Below are 12404 nucleotides of genomic sequence, written 5' to 3'. Positions count from 1 at the left end.
TTCACCGTGTTGACCAGGATGGTCTCGATCTCTTGACCTCGTGATCCACCCGCCTCGGCCTCCCAAAGTGCTGGGATTACAGGCTTGAGCCACCGTGCCCGGCTATCCTTGTCTATTTCTAATTAATATAAACATTTGACTAGATTAGCCCATCTCAACATGTACTGGAGCTGAAACTAAATTTCATTTAAGACACATGTGAAAGATAAGAACTACTAGTCAACGCCTGGCTCTTAACTACCAGCGGTCAACCAAAAGAGGATTTTAGGTATATATACTTTTAACACTGTGGGTCTTGACAGATCATCCATTAACACTCAGTGCCTGCTTAAGGAGTCTCCTTTTCTATTGAATATAGTGTACTGTATATTACAATATTTAAAAAGTGTATGTTTTATAAATATTTGGAAGTTCACACAAATACAAAATCCAAACACAACTTACCATAACTTCCAGTCATATTGGCACATATAACAGCCCCAAAGAATTCTGGAAAATACTTCTGGATTCTGGAAATCACTTTTTGGCAAGCTATAGCTGGATCTTCTCCTCCTCTCATGTATTCTACAGCTTGGTAGCTGATTGAAACAGAGGTGAAACCTTAGTGTCACAGAATAAATACTACTCCAAATTGGGTTACTTGAAGTTAGAAATTAAAAGCACCAAAATTGCCACATTAGATAGAATACACATAAATGAACAGTAGTTACTTCTGTTAAAGCATCCACAAAGTGAGTCAACCTTGATACAGTGTCCATCTTTTCAACTAATCCACCCATTAATTTCAGATATGGAATATTATTTTTGGCTTTGGCTGAGTAACTGTCAGTAGTAATGGCCAGAAGTCAAAAAGAATACAGGTTTTCTTTTTTTTCTTTCGTTATTTTATTATTATTTTTTTAGAGATGGGGTTTCAATATGTTGGCCAGGCTGTTTGCAAACTCCTGACCTTCAGGTGATCTACCCACGTCGGCCTCCCAAAGTGCTGGGATTACAAGCACAAGCCACTACGCCCAGGCCAAGAATAACAGGTTTTCAATGAGAAATGCAGCTACAATCAAAGGGGAAAGTACTGTGTGCATGGGCACAACATCCAGTTAGGATGATGGAACATCCTCCTTTTACCATCAATTACCACAGCTCCTTTACTCCATAGCTTTACATCAATTATCTAAATAGATCATTAGGTATTCTCACCTGGGAAGCAGGGAAGCAGGGTGAGCAATATATTTTATTTTCACAAGACTCTGATTACTTAACTTGAATGATTATCATTATCAAAATATAGGCAAAAAGTGTTTATGCAGTTTCTAAAAAGCTCTTGTGCACAAAAATTTAGATTACACAATATAAAAATGCTTTTCTTTTTGTTTTTTTGAGACAGAGTCTCATTCTTGTCTTACTCTGGAGTGCAGTGGCGTGATCTTAGTTCACTGCAACCTCTGTCTCCCAGGTTCAAGCAATTCTCCTGCCTCAGCCTCCTGAGTAGCTGGGACCTCAGACTTGTGCCACCACACCCAGCTAATTTTTTTTTGTATTTTTAGTAGAAATGGTCACGTTGGTCAGGCTGGTCTCGAACTCCTGATCTCAGGTGATCCACCCGCCTTAGCCTCCCAAAGTGCTGGGATTACAGGCATGAGCCATGGCATCTGGCCTCAAAAATTATTTTCTATCTTAAAAGAAAAAATATCTTCTCCAAAAGTCTCTAAAATTCACAAACTATGAAGTCATACCTTGGTAGGAAGCGCATCAATATATCACCATCCCCAGTGGCTGCAGCTGCCCCCGCAGTATCGTCAGCATAGGCCCCAGCTCCAGGTATTGGTGAGTCTCCTACACGGCTTTGAGAGGGTATTAACAACGTGGGGTAGGAAATCGAGTGGAAAACACATTAAGTCATGAGCTGTTCCAAACGAGGGATATTTCTACTTAGCCTCTGATACTGTTTTAAGTAAATTTTTCATCAGAACAAAGAGAGAACAGATTTTCATTAGTTTTTCAAATTAGCTTTTCACAAACCTACATTAATTATATAAGAATTTAGCCTGGCGCAGTTGCACATGCCTGTAATCCCAACACTTTGGGAAGCCAAGGCAGGTGGATCACGAGGTCAGGAGTTCAAGACCAGCCTGACCAACATGGTGAAACCCTGTCTCTACTAAAATTACAAAAATTAGCTGGGCATGATGGCGCATGCCTGTAGTCCCAGCTACTTGGGAGGCTGAGGCAGGAGAACTGCTTGAACAGGGACCTGGGAGGCAGAGGTTGCAGTGAGCCGAGATCCACAGAAACACAGAAACATAGTTTCACAGAAACATAGTCTCATAGAAACAGGGACTAAAATGGGGTTTACCGGAGGCTGGGGGAGGGGGACCTGGCGAGATGTGGGTCAAAAAACACGTGATTCCAGTTAGGCAGGAAGGTGCGTTCCAGAGGCCTACTGCAGATCATGTTGACTAAGGCTGATTAACAATAGAGTGCACATTTGAAAACTGCTAAGTAGATTTTTTTTTTTTTTTTGCGCAATGCAGTCTCACTCTGTCACCCAGCCTGGAGTACAATGGCGTGATCTCAGCTCATTCCAACTCTGCCTCCTGGGTTCAAGTGGGTCTTTCTGCCTCAGCCTGCTGAATAGCTAGGACTGCAGACAGGTGCCACCAAAACTGGCTACATTTTTGTATTTTGTTTTTTTAGTAGAGACAGGGTTTCACCCTATTGGCCAGCCTGGTGACCTCAGGTGATCTGCCTGCCTCAGCCTTCCAAAGTGCATGAGCCACTGTGCTCGGCCAAAACTGCTAAGTAGATAGATTTTAAGTGTTCTCACCATAATAAAATAGGCATGTGAGATACCATGTTAAATAGTTTGATTTAGCCATATTTAGCATAATATGTTAAACAGTTTGATTTAGCCATCAAAACATCATGCTGTACACAGCAAATACACATAATTTCCATTGTCATTAAAATTAACTAATTTTTAAAAAGAACTTGTTATCAGCCAGGTATATACCAGGATGGCACAGATTTACAGTGACTATTACCACCCTTTATCATCTAATTTTCAGATTACTGCAACATGTTCAAAATTGATTTCCCTTATCTATAATCTATTTCTGCTTCCTATGTAATGTGCCAAACTTTTACCAGATTTTTTTTCCAGTAAAAAAGTTTTAATGCTTTTCTATTTCAAAATTAAATCCAGAATGCTTTAAACTGACTTATGACACCTTGAATCTAGCTCCCATCTTCCCTTACCTTTCAATACCACTTATGCAACCCCAACAAAAACAGACATACACACCCCCACACACCCTGTTTTTCCTAGCCAGTAGGAGCCCTGAACACACATACAAATACACACACACAAATACACAACAGTCAGAGCCCTGAGCATGCACGGGCACACACACACCCCCCAGTGGGAGTCCTGAGTGTGCACGCACATACACACACAATGGGAGCCGTCAACACACACATACACACACACACCAGTCAGAGCCCTGAGCATGCACATGCATGCACACACACACATACACACATCCCCCAGTGGGAGTTCTGAGTGTGCACACACATACACATAATGGGAGCCGTGCATACATACACACACATACACATTTTTCCCGGCCAGTGGGAGTCCTCAACACACTGACACACACACACATGCCAGTGGGAGCCTTGAGTATACACACACACATACACACACCCCTTCTTTCCAAGTCAGTGGGAGTTCTGAACACACACGCACACGCACACACACACACAGCGCAGTGGGAGCCGGAAACACACATACACCTTTCCTAGCCAGTAGGAGCCCTGAACCTGAGCTACCTCGGACTCCAAGCATCAGTTCACTGGTGTTCCTAACTACCCCAGCTTAAAGAGATTACCTCTGCTACCCCTGAACCCTACAGCACTGGCTGTGACTCCCTCTCCTGTGGCACTCAGCAGAGAGTACTGCATTTTCTTTCACGCTCATTCATCGCAGCTTCAAGACCAGGCCTGTGCTTTGCAACCCCCATAGCACCTGGCATATATCGCTCTGCATTCAATGCATATTTGAGAGCTTTGTTCTTTTGGAAACACTAACCCAGGTATTTTGAATTTTATACCATTTGTAGATGTACCAGCAGCAATACGTCCTGTCTTATGGATTACAACAATGCCTAGAAGTGGAAAAAAAAAATCACTGTGGGTGTATAAAGTTTACCTCAAATATAAGCAAGTAATTAAGCAGCTTGTAACTGCTATGGTCTGAATGTTTGTGTTCCCCCAAATTCACATCAACCACAAGGTGATGGTATCAAGAGGCAAGGCCCTGGGGAGCTGATTAGGTGATGAGGACAGAGCCCCCATGAATGGAATTCATGCCTTTATAAAAGCGGCCCCAGAGAGCTTCCTCACCCCTTCCCCCCATGTGAGGACACGGCAAAAAGACATCATCCATGAGCCAGGAAACAAGCCCTCTCCAAACTCTGAACCTGCCAGCACCTTGATTTTGAACTTCCCGGCCTCTACAACTGTGAGAAATAAATTTCTGTTGCTTATAAGCCATCCAGTCTGGGTATTTTGCTATAGCAGCATGAACTGAATAAGAAAGTAATGTTAATTGCCACTGTAACAGGAAATTAACATTATTAATTATTATTAACAGGTGCGTACTTTAAGAGATGATTAGGCTAAAAAGGTTCAATGCCACTACCACAGGTAGTGGGTTCCTGATACAAAGGATGAGTTCTACTGGATTTCCTGTCTCAGTCTCTTGCCTTCCACCTTGGGATGGCCCTTGCCAGACGCCAGCACCCTATTCTTGAACTTCCCAGCCTTTAGAACTGTGAGCCAAATAAATTTTTCTTCATAAATTATCCAGTCTGTGATAGTCTGTTATAGCAGTGAAAAACCAACTAAGACATAGACTAATGTTAAGTTTTCACCATTATAACTTGGAAAAAGTTATTTAAGGTCACTAAAATACCACAACATAAAATTGCCAAAAAATGAAATATCAAAGATTTAAAAATCCACAACTGAATAGTCATTAAGTTTTAGGTGTTTTGTATAAATAACTTACCAGATTTTATACAGATGCTAAGACAAGACTGATCTATCTACAGAGAGAGGGGCATACTTAATTGGCAGTTAAAACAATTGAAATCAACTTTGGTAGAATAGGGAAGAGCTACAGAAAGATAATTAAACTTTATCCATAAAAACTGCACAAAAGGCAAATTACCAATAGTATCATGACCACGATCATCTTCTGTTTCTTTATAGACAGGAATATCCTGTTTTAGGATGCCAGGTGGTTTGTAGGGTCCACAGTATTTTGAGGCATCTGGTATAACATTCTGTAAACAAGATTTAAGTTTTCTTTTTTACAAAGGGTATTTTTAGAAATTGCCAAGTAATTATGTATAGTCAACACTAGCAAGAAACCAAAAAAAGACATCTGGGAACTTAAGAATTAAAAGCTAAGAAATCACCAAGTTTTATGTAAAAACAAATAGTTATATAATTTTACTAAATACCCATTCTAGTCTAAGAATTAAATACTATAGGTGAGATATCTATATGGCAGGAAACAGGTCCCTAATTTTTCTCTTTATATACCTAAAATTCTCAACACAATAGTAGATATAAATAAAGTTTTTTAAATTAGATATTAATCCTTAAAGAAATTAGATACACACTTGGCCTTTAAATTTCAGAAATTTGTTCCTTGGCCAAAGAATTCTGAGATTTAAAGTAAAATACGTTTGAAAAACTTTTATTGTTTTTTCAAAGCTAGGTTTATGTGAATATATTCTAAGTTGTGCTTTAAGATTCCTTTATAAATCTTAAAGGCTCAAGAATATAATCCAAACTCATAAATTTAGGTTGTATATGTCGAGTGGTATTAAAACAAGAAACCTGTTCCTGTTCCTCATGTCTTACACATCAGGGCACTAAGGGCCTCCCCTAACTTCATTTTATGATTAGCCTCTTTCAAGTGCTAACCCAAGGGACTTCTGACTTGTTAGCTACTCGGAAGTAATTAGGATTAGAGAAGAAATAGATGAGAGACTAAGATATCTCACAGAAGGACCCTGCATGGCAAAGGCAAACTGATTTATGCTAAAAGTCCCATTAAACACAAATTATTCCACTGGTAACATGCTAGAAACCTAATATTATAAGTCCTCAAGTCAAATAAGAACAAGATACTGGATATACGGCACATAGATAAAACGTAAGAAATATTTTAGACGAATAATTTCCAAACCGATTTTTTAGACTTAGTTACAAGGAAAATCAAGCAGGGCAGCCCTGATTGAGGCAGCCCCACCACATGGAAGAAACTTCAGTTTGAAAACTATTGTGAGACACCAGTAGCTCTCCATGCTGGATATGCATCCGATGCAGCTAGGGAGGTTTCAGGAACATTGACGCCTAGAAAGTCAACTAACACCGCTGACTCTAATGTACAGGCAGGTGGCTAACCAGCACCCTAGACAACAGGGGGCAACAGTGAGCAGAAAGGATGTCATTTAATATTTTCAGTTTTTTAAAAAAATTAAATAGGTATGCATACCCTCCAGTAATTTGGCTGACAATTCCGAGCAAGCCAATTTGAATGAAGAGCTTGAGAAGCATTGGTAGATAAATCTTCATTGATAAACCCCATACTTTCAGCAAATTTGGTGGCTAGAGATTGAAAAAAAAAGGAAAGTATAAGTTATTCAAGTATTGTCTTTACAACAAAAATAGATGTACTAGAGGCATTCTGGGTCAGCAGCATCTTAAGTGAGCTGCACAAAGACTTTCTTTCTTTCTTTTTTTTCTTTTTTTGAGACAGTCTTGCTCTGTCACCGAGGCTAGAATGCAGTGAGTGGCGTGATCTCGGCTCAGGGAATCCTCCGTCTCCTGGTTCAAGAGATTCTCCTGTCTCAGCCTCCTGAGTAGCTGCGACTACAGGTGTGTGCCACCATGCCTGGCTAATTTTTTGTATTTTTAGTAGAGATAGGGTTTCACTGTGTAAGCCAGGATAGTCTCAATCGCCTGACCTTGTGATCTGCCCACCTCAGCCTCCCCAAGGGCTGGGATTACAGGGGTAAGCCACCGCTCTTGGCCAACATAAAGACTTTCAAAGGAGTATTTATACATGAACATTTTAAGGAGCTCTATTTTTAGACCTTCAATTTCCTTACATTCTTCCTAAAACTGATCTACTTAAAACCCTTGGGCTGTGTGTTATGACAGTTCTCTTCCCACCTCAGCTCCACAATTTTCCTTCTACTTCACAAAAGAAAAGGCACACTTCTCACCAATCCTGAGTCTTAGAATTGCACTGAAACTAGACCTGCAATGCCCCGGGTATAAAACAAACTTTGAGACACCAGAGGAACCACTGAATTCCAATGAATGGGTAACAGATCCTTTTACTTGTCAAGTAGTTTCTAATTCTGTAGATGCTACAAAATTGAGGGAAGCCAACTGGAGTTGTTAGATAATACATCATTAACAATAAATTTTGACTACAGGTTTCTGGTCTGTAATTAGGAAGGTGTTCAAATAACACACACCGCCAGAGCAAAACTTCCATTCCCTTCTTCTTAGAGATGAAGAAGTAAAGAGATTCAGAAGTAACTTATCCAGTTAAATAGACGTTAAGTAAAACAGCTGGAATTGGAACTTAGGTCTGTTTTTATACTACTTTTCAGTGAAAACTATAGTCGAAAGACTAGAAAAAATTTCAGTGTAATTAAAAAATACCTGACTCTCCTACTAAAAGTGTGTGTGTTGTATGTTCCAGTATTTTCCGTGCCACACCAATAGCATTTTTAATTCGTCTAAGATCTCCTACTGCTCCTACATCCATAGTAGTCCTACAAGAAAAAAGAATGCAGTTAAGAATTAAGGAGTTTTCAGCAGTTCATAGACTAAAAACATTGCTTTTCTCCAATCAATTGTGTTTTGTAGTTAAACTCTGCCATTTTAACACAGAAGTGACAACACATCCATGAAGTTCATCTAGATTCCCATAGTCAGGCCACATTAAAGAAAAAATAGAAAATCAATTTGCCATATACCAAGATGGCACGAAAATTCTGTTTCTCCAAGCTAATTTTAAATATGGCTTTTGAAAGGGGCCTGAAGGCTTCAGGTCAGGCAAACCACAGCATTTGTGGACAGCAAGTAAATGACTGTTTATAAGGTTGGAGACATGGTTTTGTAGCTTGGTATTCTCCCAGTTCTAAGGAGAATACCTATCTCTCCATGTGATATTCCTACTACTATAATTTTTTTTTTTTTTAGTTGAGAGGGAAACTGTGTTAAGAAAGGTCAAGTTTAATAAGTTAGGGTTTTTTTTTTTTTTNTTGTTTTGTTTTTTTTGTTTTTGGACGGAGTCTTGCTCTGTCACCAGGCTGGAGTACAGTGGCATGATCTCACCTCACTGCAAACTCCGTCTCCTGGGTTCAAGCAACTTTTGTGTCTAAGCCTCCTGAGTAGTTGAGATTACAGGTGCATGTCACCATGCCCAACTAATTTTTGTATTTTTAGTAAACATGGGGTTTCACCATGTTGGCCAGGATAGTCTCAATCTCTTGACCTCATGATCCACCCACCTCAGCCTCCCAAAGTGCTGGGATTATAGGCGTGAACTACCACACCTGGCCATAAGCTAGGGGTTTTGACCTGTGACAAAACTCATGCATTCTTCCATCTTGCTCTCAGTAGAAGACCACAACTCTAAATGTAACTCAACATGAAGCGAAAATGTAGAAATAAATAGGACCTAAATGGTATTCTTACCCATCCATGATCATGGCATCTAGTGTGGTTTCTCCAAGTTCATCAGGACTTCCTCCAAAGCCTACAGTGCCGTCACACTGCTCTCTCTCACACATGGCACAGCCGTTTTCCACGGCATCCAGGGCAGAGCCTCCAGATGCTAATGCCCTCCACGCTGTTAATCAAATCCCAATACTGCTAATTTATATTTATATATATTTTTTAACACCAAATGCAACAAACCAACTCTGATTTTTAACAACTTTTTCACACTGACTCTGAGTTAAAGTGATTTTTTAACACATTAGTTTATCAAGTGCTACAAAGGAGTCAGAGTCATAAGAGTCGAAATTATTTAACTAGTTATCATGAAGAACTCTGTGTGGGCAGAAAAGAAATTAGTATCCTCTCTTTTATTTTAAAAGGTACAATTGAAACTACTAAAAGGCAGTTAAATAAAAAATCCACTAAACCACGGCCTTCTTCACACATTTCTTCTGCATCATTAGGTTATTAAAATATGCATAATTATTGGGGCCAAGGCAGGTGGATTATGAGGTCAGGAGTTGGAGACCAGCCTGACCAACATGGTGAAACCCCATCTCTATTAAAAATACAAAAATTAGCCAGGTATGATGGCACACGCCTGTAATCCCAGTTACTCAGGAGGCTGAGGCATGAAAAACGCTTGAACCTGGGTGGCAGAAGTTGCAATAAGCCAAGATTTCACCACTGCACTCCAGCCTGGCGACAGAGTGAGACTCCATCTCAAATAAATAAATAAATAAATAAATAAATAAAAGCATAATTAATAGGTGTATTGAGGTAACACCTATCTCAGTTAAGCCTTAATAATACTGAACAGCAAACAATTACAATGTGGACTTCATGTGGATTAGTTCATTGAATCTTCATAATAGCTTCTGTGGTAGGTACTGTACAACCACGGCTCTCATTTTAAAGAAAACGAAACAGAGCCAGAAGGGTCAGGCAGTTAGTTTAGGGTCACAATGCTGGTAAGTAGCAGAGCCAGGATCCCATACATTTGGGGGTGTGGGGGAAGGGTCTTCGATGGCCAATTTCTTTTCCGCTAACAACAGAATTCTTTGAAGAGCAGGGTGCTGGTACACACTTTAAGCATCACTACTGCACCCACAGGCTGGAAAGTCTATTTACACCAAGTTCCCTCTTTCAATACAGGCAACGTACACAGAGGTGTCCCCACCCAGGCTGATGCATTTTCTTTTCGTCTCATTTTCGCTGGGGATATCTTTCTCACAGCCGGTTACTTCATTTTCTCTGAATCGTATGCACTGCCTATAACACAGAAATTTAGCTCCACAAAATTCTGGAGCCAATTCTATCCCGTAAAGCTAAAATGTTAGCTACCTCAGATGGGGGAGGAGGGGTCCGAAAATGGCTGTTCTGGTCATTAAGCAAATGAAAGAAGCATAGTACAATGCGAAAATGCCGAGAAAACGGTATGTACAGGCCACTAACAAGGCGCAGAAGATAGTGCCCTAACTCATCTGGGCACGAGGTAGTCAACAACACTTCCTGGAAGAGGTGATACCTTAGCTTAGTGGTTCTCAACCCTGTCTGCAAATTGAAATCATCCAGGGAGCTTTTTTTTTTTTTTTTCTTTTTAAAATGCCCTAGTTCCAGCAGTTAGATCACAATCACGAGGTGGGCCGGGCCAGGATGATTTTTGAGACGCTCCGCAGACAGTACAGCAAAGGTTGGAACCTCGAATTCTAGGTAGCAAGTAAACACGACAACACGTGGCTAAAAAAAGAAAAAAGTAAATGGGAAAAAGACTATGAAGACTATGCTATGGCTGGGACACTATTAGTCGTCTACAAAACTGCAGAGAAGTGAGGGATTAGAACGCGAGGTGGAGACCTTGACAGCCCGTGAAAAGACTGGGAGTCAGGCCAAAAAGCGTAGGTGCTACTTGAGTAAAGAAAGCACCGGCCGGGCGCGGTGGCTCAAGCCTGTAATCCCAGCACTTTGGGAGGCCGAGGCGGGTGGATCACGAGGTCAAGAGATCGAGACCATCCTGGTCAACATGGTGAAACCCCGTCTCTACTAAAAATACAAAAAATTAGCTGGGCATGGTGGCGCGTGCCTGTAATCCCAGCTACTCAGGAGGCTGAGGCAGGAGAATTGCCTGAACCCGGGAGGCGGAGGTTGCGGTGAGCCGAGATCGCGTCATTGCACTCCAGCCTGGGTAACAAGAGCGAAACTCCGTCTCAAAAAAAAAAAAAAAAAAAAAAGAAAGCACCAATGCCCTAACTATGGTCAGCAGCAGGGTGGAGACATTGCGCTGGGGCTGCATAACGGGAGGATGGAAAATGCAGCCGTGGTGGGTAGGGAGGACGCAGTAAAGGCCACTGGCAAGGGACTGCGCGGCGCGGGAGATGCAGGAAGACTCCGGGTCCCGCCCAGCCCGGCGCTCGCCCGCCCTCCCCGCCCAGTGACCGCAGGGCGGCCGGCTGGTCCTCCCCACCCGCAAGCTCTCGCGGCGCAGCCACCCGCCAGGCCGCCAACCCGCACCTGCTTCGGTTGCACTCTTAAAAGACCAAGTGTTGAGGACCAGGGGCAGAGGGCTGGCGCCGCGCACTACGGCCTGACCGAGCAGAAGCGGCGCGAGAAGCTGAAGCAAAGTCGACTTCCCCGCCATCGCTGAGCGCTGAGGGCACCAGCGCGAGAAAGGTCCCAGCTGCCAGCGATCCCGGAACTCGTAATTCCCAGTGTCCCGCCCGCCTGGCGGCCACGCCCACTTCCTCGGGGACGCGCCCACGCCTCCCTCAACTCTCGCGAGGCGTGGCGTCCCAAGGCCCGCGGAGGAGTTGTGTCTTGCTGGTGCTGAGCTGTTCCCTGCTCTAAGGTGCTTCTTCCTAAGTGCTGTGCAGATTTTTAAAATAGCCAAACAAAGTGTGGCTTTTCCTGTTGTTAACATAGATTTAGCTTGATATTGAGAAGTTAATACAAAATTATTCAACTCTAGGTTGCGGGACCCCAGGAACTTGAGCTGATTGCTGTGTGATATATATTTGGTTTTTACAGTCTTTTGAATTTAAAGTTGAAGTTGAAAAGTTTGTGAAACTCAGTATATTCTTGGGGATCCCAGGCCTCGGAGCTCTGCAGTAGTTACTGAGTCTGGGTGAAGTGTGTTTGCTTAGTACCGCATTAGTTTTAGATTTTCTTTCCATCCATAGCTTCCGTCATTTTCGCACCACAGCTTTTTGTAGCGCTTCCTCTCATTATAAATCCCTGAGCTGGAAGAAAAAGAGAAACAGCCTGTGTACCCTCTGCCTAGCAGACTGATGCACCTTCCTGCACCTCCAGGGCAAGAAGGCTACCTCCATTCTTTTTTGAATGTATTTTTACCTTCCTGCCTGGCACTATTAAGTGCCAAACAAATGGATAAAAGGAGGAATGGGGACTTTATGTGCCTGGTGGAGGCTGTTCAGTTTTGTTGATGGGCAAATGTGCAGGCATGAACTAGTAATCCCTGTGGGAGTCTGGAATGCCTGCTCATGTTGCCAAGGCACGACACATAACCAATTTTTTAAATCATCTATAAATCTATGCAACTTAAAAAATATGAACTAGGCAGGAGTTGTGAGGCT

The 12404-nt window shown here is 42.0% G+C and overlaps 1 protein-coding gene across 1 annotated transcript in view; it reads right to left on the bottom strand.

The window, feature by feature from the left end:
• AGA (aspartylglucosaminidase) overlaps positions 1-11575 on the bottom strand; it is a 13142-nt gene extending 1567 nt beyond the window's left edge. The window contains exons 1-8 of the mRNA XM_017542204.1: positions 11326-11575; positions 8791-8944; positions 7750-7862; positions 6569-6681; positions 5231-5345; positions 4088-4163; positions 1734-1841; positions 445-578 (exon numbers count right to left, since the gene is read on the bottom strand). Of these exons, the coding sequence (XP_017397693.1) occupies positions 445-578; positions 1734-1841; positions 4088-4163; positions 5231-5345; positions 6569-6681; positions 7750-7862; positions 8791-8944; positions 11326-11452 (940 nt within the window). The 5' untranslated portion in view covers positions 11453-11575. The remainder of the gene's footprint in view (positions 1-444; positions 579-1733; positions 1842-4087; positions 4164-5230; positions 5346-6568; positions 6682-7749; positions 7863-8790; positions 8945-11325) is intronic.
• Positions 11576-12404: the final 829 nt, after the last annotated feature.

Source organism: Cebus imitator, unplaced genomic scaffold, assembly GCF_001604975.1.
Source record: "Cebus imitator isolate Cc_AM_T3 unplaced genomic scaffold, Cebus_imitator-1.0 Scaffold141, whole genome shotgun sequence".
In the NCBI taxonomy this organism is placed as follows: domain Eukaryota; kingdom Metazoa; phylum Chordata; class Mammalia; order Primates; family Cebidae; genus Cebus; species Cebus imitator.
The sequence above is the reverse complement of the archived record's forward strand: the minus strand, read 5'-3'. Positions and strand labels throughout refer to the sequence as shown.